We start from the raw sequence: 18,962 nt of genomic DNA, 5'->3' as shown, positions 1-18,962 counted from the left end.
GCTACAGGGTTAGACGGAGCTTCGTCCCTTTCGGTCTTTAGCGCGAACTCAACCCCTGTCGCCGCACCCGGAGGCAGGCGGTGTGCGTTTCCAGCCCCCGATCCCTGCCCTGGCGATTTGCTCCCCTCTCCTGATACCATGACAGCTGTCTGGAAACGCCCGGGCTCTCCTAGGAGGCCTGCGTGAGGTGGACCTAACGTGCTCACCGTCGCTCCTCGTAGTGGCCGTTCCTCAAGCACCGAGACCTCTTCCAGAAAGCGCTTTCCGTCTCGCCATCACGCGGAGGTGCTGGAGGGAGCTCCCAGCGAGCCCTTGTTCGGAGGGGCAGTAGGTTTGGAATCGCAGCCTGTCCGGGTCGGGCTTCTCCGAAGAAGGAAGCTTGCAGCCGGGAGAAGGTAGAAGGGAGGCCACAGGGGCACGGGAAGATAGCGCTGGGCCGTAGGGCGGACGTGAGGGCTCGAGCGGAGGTGCAGCCTGGGTGGGCTGCCCGGAGGCAGGGACCAGGAGCGCTGGGGAGACGGAAGCCTCCCGGGGTGAAGAAGTCGGGTATCCGAGCCCCGTTTCGTGTTCTTTTCCCTAGTGTCTCCTCTGCTCGAAAAGGTCCCCGAATGAGCACTTCACAGCTCTCCTGGAGACTCAGTCACTATCTCATGAGTGTGCTGTTACAGTCGGCAGTGGTTCCCGGACTTGGGCGCTTTGCCATTAGAGAGCGTGCTTGGCTGCAAGCGTATAATCCGGTGGGCCGCTTTGTCTTTAAGTTTAACTTTCAAGTTGAAAGCCACATGACAGGTGATATTTATTTTGTCTCTCGACAATTCCGCACGAGCCTGTTGTTGCTACTCGGGGGAGTTGGTGCGCTTCCTGGAGGATGACACCCTCTGTAAATTCCACGCCAGTAACTCCGCGTTGTTCAGACGCCTCCCGCCGCCCTCCGCCGCCCATGGGGCCTGTCTGCTGCGGGGGGGCGGGCTTTGAAGACAGACAATTAGAGAGATGAGCTGGCAGAGCCTGCAGGTACCCTAGATTCCGAGCACGGGGGTTTCAAGCATCTGCCCTCCCTTCGATGAGCCGTTTCCGGCAAAGCGCGCCCGCAGCTGGCAGTGCGGTCGCGGGAGTGTGTTCGTTATGACAGGTGTCGCGCCCGCCCCCAGATGGGACTCCGAAGCCCTGGAAACCCGCGGCCTCTCGGTGCTGTAGCAGCTGCTTTTGGCTCAGTTAGCGTGTTGTTTTTTTCTTGTTGTGTATGAGAAGAAACTGTCTATAGAGAAGACATTCAAAGAGCATCCTCGAGCGGCAGCCCCTTTTCTCTACTGTATTTTCCGCGCCCCGTGGCAGCCGCTGTGCGTGTTCGAAGGTGTGTGCTTCGGGAACCCTCAGGTGTGTCCCGTACAGGAGGTGCTTGGTGTGAGAGCCACTGGGCTGGCGCGGAGGCCGTTCTGCTGAGCGCCCGCAGTCATCCTGGGCCACGTCAGGGTAGGGGCCAGGGTAGAGCACCCCCCCCAGCCCCTGCGGAGGTCACAGGCCGAGAGAGGAAACTGCCAGGAATCCTGTTACCATCTGCCGGTGGGCACTGGGCGGGCTGGGCCAATTGGAGATGCACCTTCCCCATGGGAACAGCCACAGCTGCCGCTTCCTAAGGTCTAGCTTGCTAGTAGGACCTTTGGGGGATGTCAGCCAAGCGATAGTAAACCTATAAAATAGGTTCTCTGTAAAATAGGCAAAACCTATGGGGACTTGCCTGGACGTCCAGCGGTTAAGACTTCGCCTTGCAAATCAGGGGGTGCCGGTCCCATCCCCGGTCGGGGAGCCGAGATCCCACCTGCCTGGCGGCCAAAAACCCGAAAACATACAACAGGAGCCACACTGTAACAAAGTCAATAAAGACTTCACAACGGGTCCACATCCCAAATAATCTTTAAAAAACATGCAAAACCTCAAGCAAAACAGTAACTTGCCGAAGTAGCGAGCGTGAAACTTAAAAAAACCCAACAGAACGGCTTCTTTGGGAGTAAAGGAACCGAAGAGAAGGAAGAGAAAGACAGGGGTGCAGCCCCGGGTCCACCTCCGCCCCTGCCGTCCTCCCCGTGTAAATAAATACTCATGGTTCACCGCGCAGCTGCGGCGCGGGGCCTTCCTGCCTGCGAGTCGATTCCAGGCCCTCGCCCCCCCCCCCCCCGGCTCCCCGGCTCCCCGGCTCACATCCGCTCTCTTCTCGGACCGCCCGTCCACGCTAACCATGGTCGCTCTGCTTCTCCTTAGCAGCAGCCGGTTTGGGAATATGACTCACTTGGGCCCAGTGAGATGCGAAGGGAAGTCTTGCTGGGAGGTTTCTGGAAAAAAGCCTCCTCTCACTTGAGACAGCCCTGGGAAGAAAAGCCCTCCTGGTCCTCTGAGCTTTGTCATGGCTGGACGCGCCCCGGGGAAGGAACCGCGCAGCCCGAGGACCGGGCCAAAGAGCGGACCCCGGGGAGGAGGCGGGGTGGGGGGGGCCCTTCCATGTCACGGCTTTTTTCCACTGACGTCAGAGGGATGTTGCGACCAGGGGCCCAGCGCTGCGTCTGTGATGTTGCTAGGCTACGCCAGGACGCGCACACACCGGAGCCGCAGGGCTTCACACGTTTGTCCACAGAGCCGGAGCGCGCTTTAAACGTGGGTGGTTTTCCCAAGCAGGCTTTTCATGGCTCCTCTGGAGAAGCGGCGCTGTCCTCTCCAATCACAAGATATTTATTACTTCTTTCCTTAAGTCTCTTCAACTCTCTCGACTCGGGTTCAAAGTTATTGCTTTCCAAATAATGCTTAAGAATATGAATTATTGGATATTAGCAGTTAAAAAAAGAAATAAAAACAGCATTATTCAGATGGAAAGGAGTTAAATGGAACAATGACAGATGAAACCACAACTCAAAATCAATGAGGCATTATTATAGGCTGTTAGAAAATAAAATAGGAGGCATTTCAAATAGATTTTGTCATATGCTTTTGTGGCTTTTGGATATGAGTTCAGATTTAGTTCATCTATCAATGGTAAGTCAGTGTAACGTACAGTGGCTGTGAAACGGGGCAGCCTGGTCCGGGGCGGTCCTTCCTCTGGCCATCATCAGTGACTTTAGTTTCAACAACTGTTCTTTTTGAATTTGTGCGATCTTATTTTTCTGCAGAAATGTCTTCTGCTTTTTACTTCTGAATAAATTCACGAGTTAAAATCTAATTCTGTTCATTTTTTTAAAAGGCTCTGAAATCTTTCTCAGCATTGCTCAGATTGCAGCTTTTTTCTTTGTTTCTGGTATTTTTTTACCATGTCCCTCCAGCTCCTCGGATGAAGTTTGAACACAAAGGTGGGACAAAGGATGGGAAACTAGGAATCAAAAACCGTGGAGGAGGCTTCAGCTGTGGTGGGAGCCAGAAGGACCAGGGCCAGGGGGAAGAGGGGTGTGTCCTTTCTTTCTTTCTTTCTTTCTTTCTTTCTTTCCTTTCCTTTCCTTTCCTTTCCTTTCCTTTCCTTTCCTTTCCTTTCCTTTCCTTTCCTTTCCTTTCCTTTCCTTTCCTTTCCTTTCCTTTCTTTCCTTTCTTTCTTCCTTCCTTCCTTCCTTCCTTCCTTTTTCTTTCTTTCTCTCTTTCTCTTTCTCTCCTCTTTCTCTCTTTCTCTCTCTTTCTTTCTTCTTTCTCTCTTTCCTTTCTCTTTCTTTCTTTCTTGTTTTTATATTGGAGCATAGTTGATTAACAGTGTTGTTAGTTTCAGGTGTACAGCAAAGTGTGTCTTTGTCTCAAAGTAAAAGGTCTAGCCTGGACATCCCATTAAGTTGCATATTTCCCCCAACTCTACCCCTCTTGTTTCCTAAGTGCCAGACTTGGTGAGTTCAGGGTATATTGGGAGTATACGGTGAAGGAACTTCTGCCCTTACCGGACCTGAGCAATTAGAGCAAGTGTCTTTCAAAGGCCATACGGCAGGGGCCGAGCCTGGAAGCCGGTCCCTGTCTGCCTGCTGGTGACGGGCAGGGGATGAGAGCCAGGCTCAGGCCAGCCATCTGCCCCTGCCCTCCTGGATGCTCTGTGTGTCCCTTTTCCCTCCATGCGCCCCATGGGCTCAGATTCGCACATCATTCGGCGGGTTGGCATTTGTTCGGGTAGGTGGTCCCAGATTGAGCCTGTGTGAGCCCCTTGGAGCTGCCCTCTCCCAGCCCCCTTCCCCTTCATGCACTTCCTTCCCTTCTAGAATACTAAGGTGACCTGGGTTCCTGCTTCCCTTCCTTGCTCTGGCCCCGTTTCTCCAGGAAACTGGCTCCCTTGAGTGGAAAGTGGATTGCATAAAAACCAGACGGGGCACTCTTGGTGTCTTGGTCTGCTCCGGCTGCTGTAACGGAATTCCACAGACTGGATGGTTTATAAACAACACTTCTGGAGGCTGAAGTCCAAGATCAAGGCCCAGCAGGTCTGGTGTCTGGTGAGGGCCGTCTTCTTGGTTCATATCTGGCTCTCTTCTCCCTGGGTCCTCATACAACAGCAAGGACGAGGGAGCTCTCAGGGGTCCCTTTAATAAGAGCATTAATCCCACTCACGAGGGCTTCACCCTCAGAAAGTAATCACCTCCCAAAGGCCCCACCTCCTAACACCATCGCCTTGGGGTTAGGATTCCAACATAGGAACCTGGGGGGACACAGACATTCCGTCCATGACAGTGTGCTCCTTGATATTAGGGCTTCATTGCCTCTAGTCCCCCCATACGTTCAGGGCCAGGAGATGGGTAGACGCGTAGACCCCTGGGAGTTACAGTGTTAGATGTTAAGTTTGTTAGATAAAGCATCTTAATAAGTGAGGTGGTATATGTGTATTTTTTAAACAAATTGGGTATTGATGCATAACTCAGATATACATTTTCTCTATGCTTGTTTTTTGTACTATAAACATTCATCTTTATCCAAAATATGAGTATTCAAAACTGATACTGATGCTTTACTGATCAGTTTTATTATTGCATTGTTCGAGAACATTTAGAGAGGTATTACATTTTTTTAGAAAAAAACCCTGAATATTAAGAGTCTCTATAATTCTCTGGAAAAAAAAGATATAAGGAAGGGACAATTAAGTTACAGATAGATTCACATAAGAACGTTAAAGATTTCTGCCCCAACTCCCTGCAGTGAACCCAGCTTCAGAGCGTAGACTTTATCATCAGATTAAAAAGGAGGGCAGGGATATCAACAATATGAAGGACACATCTAGTGAGCTGCTTATTTTAAAAAGCTGGGATCTCTTGTATCCATGGATTGAGTCTTTCTCAAGACACTTAAATGATGTAGCTGCCAGGGATCTAGGTAACAGAATATCCTCAGGATGTGATTTGAAGACATTTTCTAGAATCTGTTTTGTTCTATTTGACTTGCTCATTTTTACTTTTCTCTATAGTCAAAATTCACGCAAACATGTTATTCTGGCAGCACCCCTGTATCTAGATGGGCTTATGTTAGTAGCGAACGAAATCAATAACTTCGGCCAACGTGTGGATTATCTCTTCACTTCTTCTTTTGGGAGAAGCATTTCCACTGTTTACTTATGAAATGGTACCTAAAACCAAAACATTTCAAAGAATGTTTTATTTTTAAAGTTTCTTTTTTATCACTAATAAAACAAGTACGTTTGTTTAATTTGACCTCCCTTTGATCTTATTAAAACAGAATCAACTAGGCTATTTCCCAGATATTCATCGTCCACACCCGCCCCCTCCACTCACCACTTTAGAGCTTCCAGAAAATGCTTTTGCTAAAATTAAGTACAGCATTTCATATTTGTGAGTTGTTCCTCACCTGTTAGTGGATTATTTCACATGATTACCTCTCAGTGTCTGCTTTGATTACGTTTTGTTACTGCATAGCTGTATTTGGACAAGTGTTTTCCTTTTAAGGGACAGGGTGCCATGTTTTCTTTTCTCACGAACAAACAACAATGTTAAAAACATAAAAGGGTTGTTTTTCTTCTCTGTAATGGACATTCTATAACAGGAACCCTGAAACGCTTAGCCGTGCTTAACCGTGAGTAGATGTGAGCAGAGTAAGAGTGCAAAGGTTACATTTTATATTACTATACTGCAAAAGATAAGATAAAGTCCACTTTTCTTGAGGTCGTCCATATAATACAGTTTCACTGTATTTTCTTCATTGGTGAGATCTTCATGCTTATAACTAAAATGTTAAGATACAGGCTTTGGGCTTCTGTTTCTTCTCATGTCTGACGGATGCAACTAAACCCATGGATAGCCCTTGAATACAAGTAAACTTCCTGGACATCCAAGCCATGCCCCGCTAGTGGCAGTGCTGGAAGACATCAGAGGTTGTACCTCGAATTGTCTGGTTGTTTTGTTAACTTACCGTCATAAGCTATAGCAGATGATGAAAGAGTTCTTATGTCATCTCAAGAATAAGGAGAAAATCAGTGGTACCTCCCACAGGACATATAAACTAAGGTGTGTCATTTCTACTGTCCTATTAAGAATCAGGAAAAGTCTTCCCTCTGTGAACTCATGCTGTTTCCAGGTGGTGTGTCTCATTCGGAAGGCTGCTCTCCTAGGCGACATCTTGGTGCGCCCATACACACTACTCTCAGATTCACAAAGGAGCCACTTCCTGCCACCTCCGTTTCTTTGCGTACTTATCTTCCTGTCTCGGCCATGCTGTCCTACCCTGCCTGCCAAACTCCTTCTCCTCCTCCAAGTCTTAGCTTTCGGTCACATTTTCCTTCGAGATTTCCTGCCCACTTTCTCCTTCAGGCAGTCTTCCTCCCTTTGTGCTCTCAACTGTAGGAATATCTGATGATACCTGTAATTTGACTGGATTATAATTTATATCAAAAAGCTTGTCACCCTCTTAAGGGTGGGAATCATGTTCTTTGTATCTCCGGTGTCTGGTTTTGTGCTTGATAGATTATTCTGGCTTGTTTAGTATTTATTGACTAAATTAATATTTGGTATCTGCCTATATTCTTCCTTAAGGATAGGATCATTCTGTTTCCATTGATCATTCAAGGATTTCCTCATGTTTTCACGGGTGTGTATTCAAAACCGACCAAAGAGGACAAACTTGACATTTGAAATTAAAACACTTCAGTAGAAGATCGAATGAGACAAATGCATCTTGGGTATTCACAGCCTTTCTCAGAAACTCTGCTCCCAGGCAGTTAAAACGAAAGGGTAGCAGTTGTGAGAGACAGAATGCGCCGGAAGTTCGGGTGCTGTTTTGTGTTCAGACGGCTGTAATATGGAGCCCTTCTTTAACGGGGAACACTCAAGGCAAGGAGAGGCCTGGGGTCTCACAGAGCCGGGTACACAAGGGCGTCACTGGGGGTCTTTGGGAGCAAAGGCGAGAGTGAAGCTGCTCGCATCTGCGTCGGTGGAGGAAGAGAGGTGGTGCAGGTCGAGGGGAGAAGAGTGGGCCTTTGGCCTCTTCCCATACGAGGGTGGTGTGTTCGTAGCCGGCACTGTTTCCCAGGAGCTCAGGGCTCGGCTTCCACGCTCTCGGTCCCAGAGCAGAGGATGCGGTTCCTCTCGGCAAAGAACTTGGAAGTGATGGCAAACCTTCGGAGCGAGGGGCCGAGCTCAGTCTCACGGTCTCCAGGGGATCCTCGCTGGTGTCGGTTCCGTCTGTCGGTGGCAAGTGTTGGCCGCTTCAGAGTCCTGGGTACCAGACGTTGTAAAAGAGGGGCTCCGGAGGTGAAAAGGAGCAAGACAGATAGATGGAGAGGCTGTGTGATAGCGAGGACTCAGGAGCTGAGCCCCGAGGGCCCTGGTCTCGGGAGTCTCAGGGCTGCCGGAGGAGCGTCTGTTGGTTTCGCAGGGCAGCTCGCTCGTCAAGCGTCCCGAGGGTCTCGAGCGAGGCTGCCCGCAGGCGTGGTGACCTCTCGCACGCGGGCATGTGCCCGGCCACCCTGTGGCCTGTCCGGAGAGGCCCCCGCCCGCCCGCGGTCATGTCGTCGGGCTGCAGTGCCCGGGGCTCCTTCGGATCCTGAGGAGAAGCGCCAGCTGCAAGATAACCGGAGTCCAGATGTGGGGGGGGGTGGGTCTGGGCAGACTGGTGCCAGCTCCTGCTGGTGCCGAGCCATTAGTTCGGGGGCCTGTAGCCAGATAGTGAAGGAAACCCTTCAGAAGAACTGGCCGTTTGGTACGAATGGGAAATTTGGGCAGGGTAACAGGATCTGGGCCAATATGCAGATCGGGGTGGAAACTGGTTTTCCCCTAGAGGAAGAGGAAGTCAAGTAAATCTCTACCAGACAAAACAGAGTTTTCCCGTGCATCAGGTCTGTGCAGGTACACAGAGGTGCAGAAAAACTTCAGCTAGCATCTGAAGTCCTGGAATGGTGTGCTGTGAACAGTGCAGAGTTTCCCATAGAAACAAAATTGTTTTCCACAGTCCCTCCCCCAATAATCAAAGAAGATTATTTATGATCACAGAATAAGGCTGGTCTCATTAGCTGTGTTTACAGAGGTGCAGCAAGAATGGTAATTTACCATCTAGGCCTTAGGTTTGACTTGCAGGGTGTTTTCATAAGGAATCTTAGATTGTAACATTTAAAAGCCTCTTGGGGCAAGGAAGCCAAGCCAAAGGCTTGTTGTCAGATTTCACCTGCAGTGCCTATAAATTTGGGTGAATTCCTTTCTTCTGAGGTCCCCACTGTATCCAATAGTTCTTGGGCCTGCTGCAAAGTTACTCCCTTACTCTGAGATCCCTGTAAGCCAGGGACCCGGCTCATCATAAATAAGCTACAAGGATATATTGTACAGCACAGGGAATATAGCCAATATTTTATAATAACTTTAAATGGAGTATTTAACCTCTAAAAATTTTGAATCCCTATTTTGTAACCTGAAACTAATACAATATTGTAGATCAACTCTACCCCAATTTTAAAAAAAAAGAAAATAAGGAAATCAGAAAAAAATTTTTTAAGGATACTTTTTTAGCTCTTTAAAATACTGAGAGTTCAATTTCCTTAACATTTGAGAATTTTAGGAATATTCAGTTTATAGACAATTTATTTCTAAGTCAAGAGCTTCTTTAAGAGATTTTATAATCTCAATTTGTAACAACATCTCAGGATGCTTTTCTCAGGATGAGGGAGAATGGCCTTTCTGAATTACAGGCGCGTGCGTCACACACACACACACACACACACACACACACACACACACACACACACACACACAGCTTGTAATTTCAATTTTAAAATTTCACTCATAGCTCAGAATTTCTCTCATGGCATAAACACAAAAATACAAAATTCAGGGGCTTCCCTGGTGGCGCAGTGGTTGAGAGTCCGCCTGCCGGTGCAGGGGACGTGGGTTCGTGCCCCGGTCCGGGAGGATCCCACATGCCGCGGAGCGGCTGGGCCCGTGAGCCATGGCCGCTGGGCCTGCACGTCCGGAGCCTGTGCTCCGTAACAGGAGAGGCCACAGCAGTGAGAGGCCCGCGTACCGCAAAAAAAAAAAAAAAAAAAAAAAATACAAAATTCAGTCCAGATATCTACTTCCTCATGGCATGAAATTCTTAATAGTTTTGAGCTGAAAGTAGAAAAATAAACAGAAAAAAACTAAGAAGGCAGATTCTCTGTCATCTATCACGCAACAAAGACAAGATCTCTATGAACCATCATCCAGTTTTTGGTGATCAGACCGTGAAACCAAAAGAAGCTGGCACCAGAGTGAACACTCAGAAAGAATAAAAATCACATTCTCACCACGGTATCAATGGACAAGAATCTGGACTTCAGGACAGGATCTGGACTTAACAATGGGGCCCCGGGTCACCACTCAGGAAAGGTGCACAAGGACACCTTCAGCCCTGGTTACCTGGGTGGGGAGACAGGGCCAGTCCTTTCCAAGCCGCAGCACCAGAGCCATGGAAATGGGAATGTACAAGAGAATGAAGATCGTTCTGTTCAGACTGATGTAATAGGGAGCATGCTCACTAACGAAGAACATTGCAAAGAAAAGGCAGGGGGCCCGGGGCTCTGCAGAGACAGGTAAACCAGGGGGTCATCAGCAAGTCTCACAGGAATCATGGGGAGGATGGAAGGGGGCTGGTGGGTCCGGTCTCGGAGTAAAGAGAGAGCAGTGTGGTCCTTTCAGTTATGCTTTTCTAAGAACATAACAGGGTGGGAAGAGCTCTTTACTAGTGTTCTAGGTTCTGGGCTACAGGGGTCAGATGAAGTTCAAGTTTGTGATGGAGCATCAACTTTGAATATAGACTGGGAATGCATCTTATAGGACAGGTAGATGCAGGTCTCAGTCTTAAAGGACTATTTAAGTTTTCAACACTGAATATGGTTGGTTCTAATAAATGTTAGCTGGTCTTTCTTGGTCTTTTCCAATAATTTCAAATAAGATAACTTTTATTAGATTTGTATGCTATGAGTGTCACCTGATGTACAGATTTCACGGCCAGGGTGGGGGAGGGTCAGGTTATCATCATTAACAGAGGAGAAAGTGGCCGAACTCTCTCCCCATTTTTATTACCTTCATTGAAATGTGACATGTAGCAAAGGTTACATAGATAAAGGACTAACTTAAGAAGTGGCTTGGGACTCCCCTGGTGGCACAGTGGTTAAGAATCCGCCTTCCAGTGCTGGGGACACGGGTCCGGGAAGATCCCACATGCCGTGGAGCAACTAAGCCCGGGCGCCACAACTACCGAGCCTACGCTCTAGAGCCCGCGAGCCATAACTACTGAAGCCCACGTGCCACAACTACTGCAGCCTGCATGCCTAGAGCCTGTGCTCTGCAACAAGAGAAGCCACAGCAATGAGAAGCCCACACACCACAACAAAGACCCAATGCAGCCAAAAATAAATAAATAAAATAAATAAATTTATTTTTTAAAAAAAGAAATGGCTTGTATTCTCATGAAATTACATACTGTGAAGGTTATACCTGCTCTCAACAGAATTATTGATCACGTAGCACCCTAGGAGTAATTCATTGTCTCATTTCTTAGCTGAGACATGTGAGGTAAGGAAAGGCCAAGTGTCCTGTCAAATATGAAATCTCCAACAAGTGAGCTGCAAAAAGTTGTCCTGAATTACAGTCTTATTCTGGGTCTACTAGCATCTGATTGTATTTCTTTCTTTTTTTTTTTTTTTTTTTTTTTGTGGTATGCGGGCCTCTCACTGTTGTGGCCTCTCCCATTGCAGAGCACAGGCTCCGGACGCACAGGCTCAGTGGCCACGGCTCACGGGCCCAGCCGCTGCGGCTGGATCTTCCCGGACCGGGGCACGAACCCGTGTCCCCTGCATCGGCAGGCGGACTCTCAACCACTGCGCCACCAGGGAAGCCCTGATGGTATTTCTTATGCTTCATATATTCTTTTTGTATAATTGACTATTATAACGTATTTTCCAGTAGTGATAGCATTCTAAGAGGAGGAAAAATACCTTGATTTTTGTGTAAAGAAATTCTATTCCACTCAACAGAGCATGCTGAATGCTTGCTACGCTTCAGGTACTCTAAGGGATACTGTGATACTTGACCCTTTGAGTTGTTTTTGCAATAGTTGTCATATGCCTTGCCAGTTAACAAAATATTCACCTGAATAATAGTTTAAACTTTTCTCTTATAAAAATTTTCAAACAGAAAGAAAGTGAAAGATTGTACACTTGTCATCAAACCAAACTTGGGTCACTCACCCGCCGCGCAGCAAAGCCAATTTACTGACACTAGGCTGTGGTGAGGGAAAGTCCAGCATCTGTTGCAGGGCCCAGCAAAGAGAACATGCCCGGAAGACCCGAGCTCCCTGGTGGCTTTCAGAGAAGGGCTCTTAAAGGCAGCATCTGGGGGGAGGGCTGCAGGATGCATGACTTTCTTTTGATTGGTTGGTGGTGAGGTAACAGGGTGGTAGTTCGGGAGTCTTAATCGCCAGCCTTCTGGCTCCAGCCGGTCTGGGGGGTCTGTGCTCAGCATGTGGTCACCATCCTCCACCCGGGAGGAGGTGGGAGGGGTCTTAGTTCTTGCAGAACAGCTCCCAGATACGTGTCAGATTATTGTGTGTATCCCTCGAGGAGGGACTAGGACCCAGTTTTATTGTTTCTTGACTGATTTTCCTTTGTTTCTGCATTCCTTCACTTCTGTAATTAGTAACTGCCAGAGTCTGCTCTTTGGAGCTCAGGGAAGGCCTAGGAGACTAAAAGCCTTTTTCTGCAAACAGGCAACAGGGGACACACAGAGGGGATTTTGTATGCAGGAGGGCCCTGCAGGGTCCTGCTCAGTTTCCATTGTTTCCACTGATAGAGAATAATTTAGCTATTAATGAAATGAAACCAACAAAAAACTAGTCGAGAGGACAATTAGAATAGAAAAACAGAGAGTCGGCAATGTTCTTTTGCCACTGAATTCACCTCTGGAGCCAGTGAAGGGTGTGCCTGGATGTAAGCTTCGCATGGAGTGTCCTTCGCCGGTGATGACATTTACCGACTTCTTCAGATAAATCCGCTGGGCATCTCAGTGGGAGGCCTCCAAGACCCTTAAAAGATCAGTGTTTCTAAAGGCACACCCCAACTCTCTTAATAACACAAAGTGAATGCATTACTTAACTCATTAATTAGTGATGGAACCGGAAGGCTGTTTTGTCCCGTTCAGAGGAGAATCCACAGAGCGGACGCGTTCATGGACCACAGGAGTTCTGAAATGGCCTTGTTAACGCATCCGGAGCTGGCTTTTTTCCCCAGAAGTCAGTTAAACTTCCTTGGGACAGACTTTGCATTTCTACAGATAAGAATTATTTGCATTACTTTCGGTTTTCTACAATAAACAGAGTTGTAAAGCAGCTCAAAAACAACGAAAGGCATAAACCCCATAGAATCAGGTAACCCTGAAGGGTAAGTTTTCCCCTGAAGACACCCAGCCGTCTTTTGTTCCACGTAAAAGTATTTCTCAGTGTTTTCCTCCAGCCTTGATTCTACAACCAACTCTCTTTCTTTTTCTTTCTTTTTTTTTTTTTTCTGACCGTGCCACGAGGCTTGTGGGGTTCCAGTTCCCCAACCAGGGATCAAGCCCGGGCCCTTGGCAGGGAGTGTGTGGACTCGCAACCACTAGACTGCCAGGGATTCCCAACTCTTTCTTGCACTGACTTTATCATGTATCTGTCCATTTCTCCATCAACCGTCTTATTTTATTGTTCGTTTCTAAGTAACTTGCTGGTATCAGTACATGTCGTTTTTTAAGGAGCTTCCTTGATTAAGCAAGAGAATTATACTGGATATACTTTCCAGTTTCTAATTTATAAGATCAGATAAGGGGCTTCCCTGGTGGCGCAGTGGCTGAGAGTCTGCCTGCCGATGCAGGGGACACAGGTTCGAGCCCCGGTCTGGGAGGATCCCACGTGCCGCGGAGCAACTAAGCCCGTGCGCCACAACTACTGAGCCTGCACTCTAGAGCCCACGAGCCACAACTACTGAGCCCGTGTGCCACAACTACTGAAGCCCCTGCGCCTAGAGCCCGTGCTCCACAACAAGAGAAAACACCGCGATGAGAAGCCGACTCACCGCAATGAAGAGTAGCCCCCGCTCGTCACAACTAGAGAAAGCCCGTGTGCTGTGCAGCACCGAAGACCCAACGCAGCCAAAAGTAAATAAATAAAATAAATAAATTTTAAAAAATAAGATCAGGGGCTTCCCTGGTGGTGCAGTGGTTGAGAATCCGCCTGCCGATGCAGGAGACACGGGTTCGTGCCCTGGTCCGGGAAGATCCCACATGCCGCGGAGCAACTAAGCCCGTGAGCCATGGCCGCTAGGCCTGCGCGTCCGGAGCCTGTGCTCCGCAACGGGAGAGGCCACAACAGTGAGAGGCCCGCATACCGCAAAAAAAAAAAAAAAAAAAAAAAAAAAAAAAAAATAAGATCAGATAAGCAGATACATTTACTCTTGTAAAGGGCCTTGTAATCAGAGTGAGATGTGATGCCACTGGAGTGAAATGAGCTAATTTAGGTCTAAATAGTACGACTCTGGCTTCTATGTTGATTATTGAAATTGGAGGCTCAGGATTTTAGCAAGGAGATGATTTAAGGGGCTTTGACAGTAACATCACTTCATCTGTGTGAGGCGTGGGATGTTAGGGGTGGAGATGATGAGAAGGGGTCAGACTTTGGGTACGTTTGGAAGGTTGAGTTGACAGGATGTGTCAATGGATTGTACATGAGACTAGTAAACAGAAACCCCATCACGCCCTGCAATGATAGCAGAGCCCAACAGAAGAAGAGGGACTCAGCCAGGGACACGCCATGGACTCTGTTGAGACGGCCCCTCCCAATTCCGCTTTCCCTCTAATAAAAGCCATTCTCCTTTGTTTACCCCGAGGGGACTTGCACATGACCCGCCGTGGTTGCCCACGTGGAACTGCAGTTTTCTGCTGATCCTGAACAAACCCCTCTTTGCTGGAGAAACATCTGGCAGCCGCCTTGTTTCAGGTCACAGTTGGATGTGTGGGGCATGAGAAAAAATTAGAGAGTCACAAATGATGAAAATGCTTTTGACCTGAGCAAGAAGAGAATTGCCATTAACAAATGAAGCTGTGGAAGAGATCGGTTTGGGAGAGAAGATCAGCAGTTCAGTTGTTTTCTTTTATCATGATAAAATGTATGCAACAGAAAATTTTGCCATTTTAACCATTTTCAAGTGTTCAGTTTTGTGGCAGTGTTCAGTGTTGTACAACTATCACCGCCATTTCCAAAACATCTTCCTCGATCCAAACTAAAACTCTCTACTCATTAAGCAATAACCCCTGGTTCCCACCCCACCCCCAGACCCTGGTAGCTTCTGATCTACTTCCTGTCTCCATGAACTTACTTATTGTAGATATTTCATAAGTAGAATTACACAATACTTGTCCTTTTATGTCTGGCTTTTCTCTCTTAAGCATAACGTTTTCCAGCGCCATCCATGTTGTATGTATCAGAACCTCATTCGTTTTGATGGCTGAATCTTATTTCATTGTATGTGTAAAGCCAAGTTCAGTTTGTCCATTTACCTGTTGATGGACACTTGGGTGGTTTTCACCTTTTAGCTCCTGTGAGTAATGCTCTTGTGAAAATTCACATACAAGTATATGAGTCCTTGTTTTCAGTTCTTTTTGATGTATTCCAGGAGTAAATTTGCTGGTCGTATCGTAATTCTATGTTCAACTTTTTGAGGAACCACCAAATGTTTTCTACAGTGGCTGCATCATTTTATGTTCCAGCCTCTGCAGCATATGAGGCTTCCAACTTCACACCGTCACCAACACTTGTTGTTTCGGGAGGTTTTCTTTTCTGGTTGTTGTTTTTGTTGTGGGAACCATCTTGGTAGCTAGAAAGTGGTATCTCATTAGGTTTAGGTTTGGATTTCCCTAATGACTAGTGGTTTTCATGTGCTATGGGCCATTTGCTTATCTTCCTCGGAGAAATGTCTATTCAAGTTAATTTTTGTATATAGTGTAAGGCAAAGATCCAGTTTTATTCTTTTGTATGTGGATATCCAGTTCTCTCAGCATCATTTGTCAAGGAGACTATTCTTTATCCATTAATAGTCTTAGCAACCTTGTAAAAAATCAGTTGACCATGGATGTGATGGTTTATTTCTGGAGTTTCAATTCTGTTTTCATATCTATCCTTATGACAGTACCATACACTTTGAGTACTGTAGTTTTGTAGTAAGTTTTGTTTTGTTTTGTTTTTATAGATTGATTTATTTTTATTTATTTTTGGCTGTGTTGGGTCTTCATTGCTGCGTGCAGGCTCTCTCTATTTGCGGCGAGCAGGGGCTACTCTTTGTTGTGGTATGTGGGCTTCTTATTGCAGTGGCTCCTCTTATTGCGGAGCACGGGCTCTAAGCGTGTGGGCTCAGTAGTTGTGGCTCGTGGGCTCTAGAGCACAGGCTCAGTGGTTGTGGCTCACAGGCTTAGTTGCTCTTTGGCACGTGGGATCTTTCCCGACCAGGGCTGGAACTCGCGTCCCCTGCACTGGCAGGAGGATTCTTAAGTGCTGTGCCTGTTAAGTAAGTCCCTGTAAGTAAGTTTTGAAATTAGAAAGTGTGAGACCTCCATCTTTGTGGTTCCTTTTCAAGATTGTTTTGACTACTTGGGTTTCCTTGGAATTCCATGTGAATTTTAGGATGGATTTTTCCATTTCTACAAAAATTGCCATTGGAATTTTTATAGAGATTACATTGAATCTGCTTTGGCAAGTATTGTCATCTGAATAATATTAAGTCTTCCAATTCATGAACACAGGCTGTCTTTCCATTTATTTAGGTCATCTTTAATTTTTTCAGCAATTTTAAAAAAAATTTTCAGCATACAAGGCTTGCATCTTCTTTATTAAATTATTCCTAAGTATTTTATTCTTTTTGATGCTATACAAATGGAATTGGTTTCTTAGTTTCCTTTTCAGATTTTTCATGACTAATTATAGAAATACAACTAAGTTTTGTGCATTTTTTTTTTGTTTCCTGCAACTTTGCTAAATTCATTTGTTCTAACAGTTTTTCTGGATTCTTTAGAGTTTTGTGCGTGTAAGATCTTCTCATCTGTGACCAGAGGTAGTTTTATTTCTTCCTTTCCCATTTGGATGTCTTTTCTTTCTTTTTCTTGCTTCGTTGCCTGACTAGAGCAGTGGCTTGGGTTTGGACATGTCACATTTGAGATCCTTATTGGCCCTCCTGACAGAGGAGTCAGATAGACAGTGGAGTCTTTGAGTCAGGGCACCAAGGAGTAGGTCTGAGCTAGAGATGTGGAACTGGGACTGCTCAGCGTGTTGCTGCTGTATAAAGCCCAGGGGCTATGTGAAAGGCCACGTGGGGAGTGCGTGTAGGTAAAGAAGAGAAGCAGCCCGAGGTGCGGTCACGGAGACGAAGCCTAGTGATGCCGGAGTCAGGAGAACTTCCTCTTCCCATTCCCCTTATCCCTTCGTCCCAGAGATGAGTATTTCCCACTGATGAAACCTTACAGGCGTCCTTGGACGGTTCCCCAGAAGAAAGGAAGTGCCTTGGAATGGCCTCCTTCTGGGATTTACTTGGCTGTGCCCACACCACTGGGCCTGTGTAGTCATGGTTCCAGGGTGACACTGAAGCCAGACTCTTACTCAGCAATGAGAGACTCCTCCGGGAAGGCTTTGTCTCCAGACTCAACCCAGGGAGCTGTGCTCCCGGTCCTCGTCCCCGAAACAGAGGAGAGCTGACACGGGATGGTCCAGAGGGTGAGCTAAAGGATAGGGCAGCGCCATCCATTGTCGGGTAGCTCACCTGCCACTTGTGAGAGGGCTGCCTTGGAGTATCTTTTTCATTCGTCGTATCTCTTCCTCCACGCTCCCTCAATATACCCATGGGGCTCACAGGCCCTTCAGTCCCATCATGTGTCCCCAGGTCCTCTGGGTGTCTCTGGTTCCTCCTCATTCACGCACAGGACCATTCAGGGCACCGACACGTGTGCCGTGGTGGGTTCGTGGTTATACCATGCAGCCGGATGCATTTGAAGTACATCACATGAGCTGCAAGAGTATATGAATAATGTGTGTTCACATCTGTTTGTTAAGTAAACAGAACATTTGGCTTAATATATACCAAATTACTGATACTAAATGACTGCCATTTCTGGCTGGTGGAACTATGGGGGAATTTATCTAATTACATATTTTTAAAGCATTTAGTTCTTTGCCATCAGCATGCGTTTCTTATATAAGTAAAAAGTACTTTTAAACTTTTATTTTTAAAAATTTACATTTCCAGTTAATAGGAGATGCCAACACATAAATAAGTAATCCCATTACCTGTGCTTTTGTGTGGAAGGAGTTAAAGAATTTGCTTGACTCAGGTACACACATTACTGTGTACCTATGTCCAAGACAGGAAAATGGTTTTCTAGAAGCCTTAGGAAAAATGGTTTCTAAGCCTGCAAGAAAAATGCCTTTCTTACCCTCTCCTTCCTTGGAAGCTTATTCACCGTTTGGCACTTTTGGAGGTCTGCTAGCCAACTGGTAGAACGAACTTCAGGAGGGAAACTTTTTTTCTCTTCTACCTCATGTCCTGGATTATTTGGGGTTGCTTTCGGGATAGTGTCTGAGTTTCTATCTCTTGGGCTATTTTTTTTTCCAGGAATATAAAGTTTTTTTTCCTTTGATATATGCTTAAATGTTTACTTTTAAGTGATGTAACTTTTCAGAAAACATATTAAAGTTTATTTCTGTGGGAAAAATATTTTTTATATTTTTGACTGTTTTTTGTTCCTTCTCTTTTGACATCTCTAGCCAACAAGAACATTAGTCATGACAAGCATGCCATCTGAGTAAGTACTCATTGTTTTGATAACTTTCCACTCAGTATACAATTTTAGAGTTTTCGTTCATATACCGTGCTGCAGTGCTCTTGGGCAGCTTATACCTCTGTGCTGTATTGCTGTTACTCTATATAATTAGTATTGGAGTTAGAAGACCACTGGAAATAAAGAGTTAAAAGACTGAACAGTTTAGCACCGGAGACCTCTTGAGTGGTTTGGACAGCATTTCGAGGCGTTAGAGTATTTGCTGTTCCTCTTGTTGTCTCGTACCTATTGGCTCTGCATGTCTACCATCCCCACCCCAAGAAGGCCCCCTAAGTGGAGCCTCACCGGTGGAAGCATTTCCCTTAAAGGTCTTCAAGAAACGCTTTGGTGGTAAGCTTTCTACCGCTGCGTTAAAGCAGCCGTGTGCACGTCTTGTGGGAGAGTTCACAGCTTGCCGGCTTGCTCTTATCACCATCCTTAAACTTTCAGCACAATATAGCACATCCAACAAAAATACAGTGCCATATTCTTTGCAACAGATTTTTGAATTCTTGTTCAAAGGGGAAAACTGTGTTTTTTTATATCTATCAAGAGGTTTGAGGGCTTTAAGACATTTATCAAAACATGGGGGCATCTCAGTGAAAAACAGGCTGCAAAAAGAGTGCGCGCTTCCAACACTTCCTGTAGTGGGATCCCTTC

General features: G+C 46.6%; 1 protein-coding gene across 1 annotated transcript in view; it reads left to right on the top strand.

The window, feature by feature from the left end:
• MCPH1 (microcephalin 1) overlaps positions 1 to 18,962 on the top strand; it is a 211,819-nt gene that overhangs the window by 53,261 nt on the left and 139,596 nt on the right. The window contains 1 exon segment of the mRNA XM_067022552.1: positions 18,250 to 18,287. Coding sequence (XP_066878653.1) covers positions 18,250 to 18,287 — 38 coding nt within the window.

The sequence above is a fragment of the Kogia breviceps genome, chromosome 20 (assembly GCF_026419965.1).
Source record: "Kogia breviceps isolate mKogBre1 chromosome 20, mKogBre1 haplotype 1, whole genome shotgun sequence".
Lineage (NCBI taxonomy): Eukaryota > Metazoa > Chordata > Mammalia > Artiodactyla > Physeteridae > Kogia > Kogia breviceps.
The sequence above is the reverse complement of the archived record's forward strand: the minus strand, read 5'-3'. Positions and strand labels throughout refer to the sequence as shown.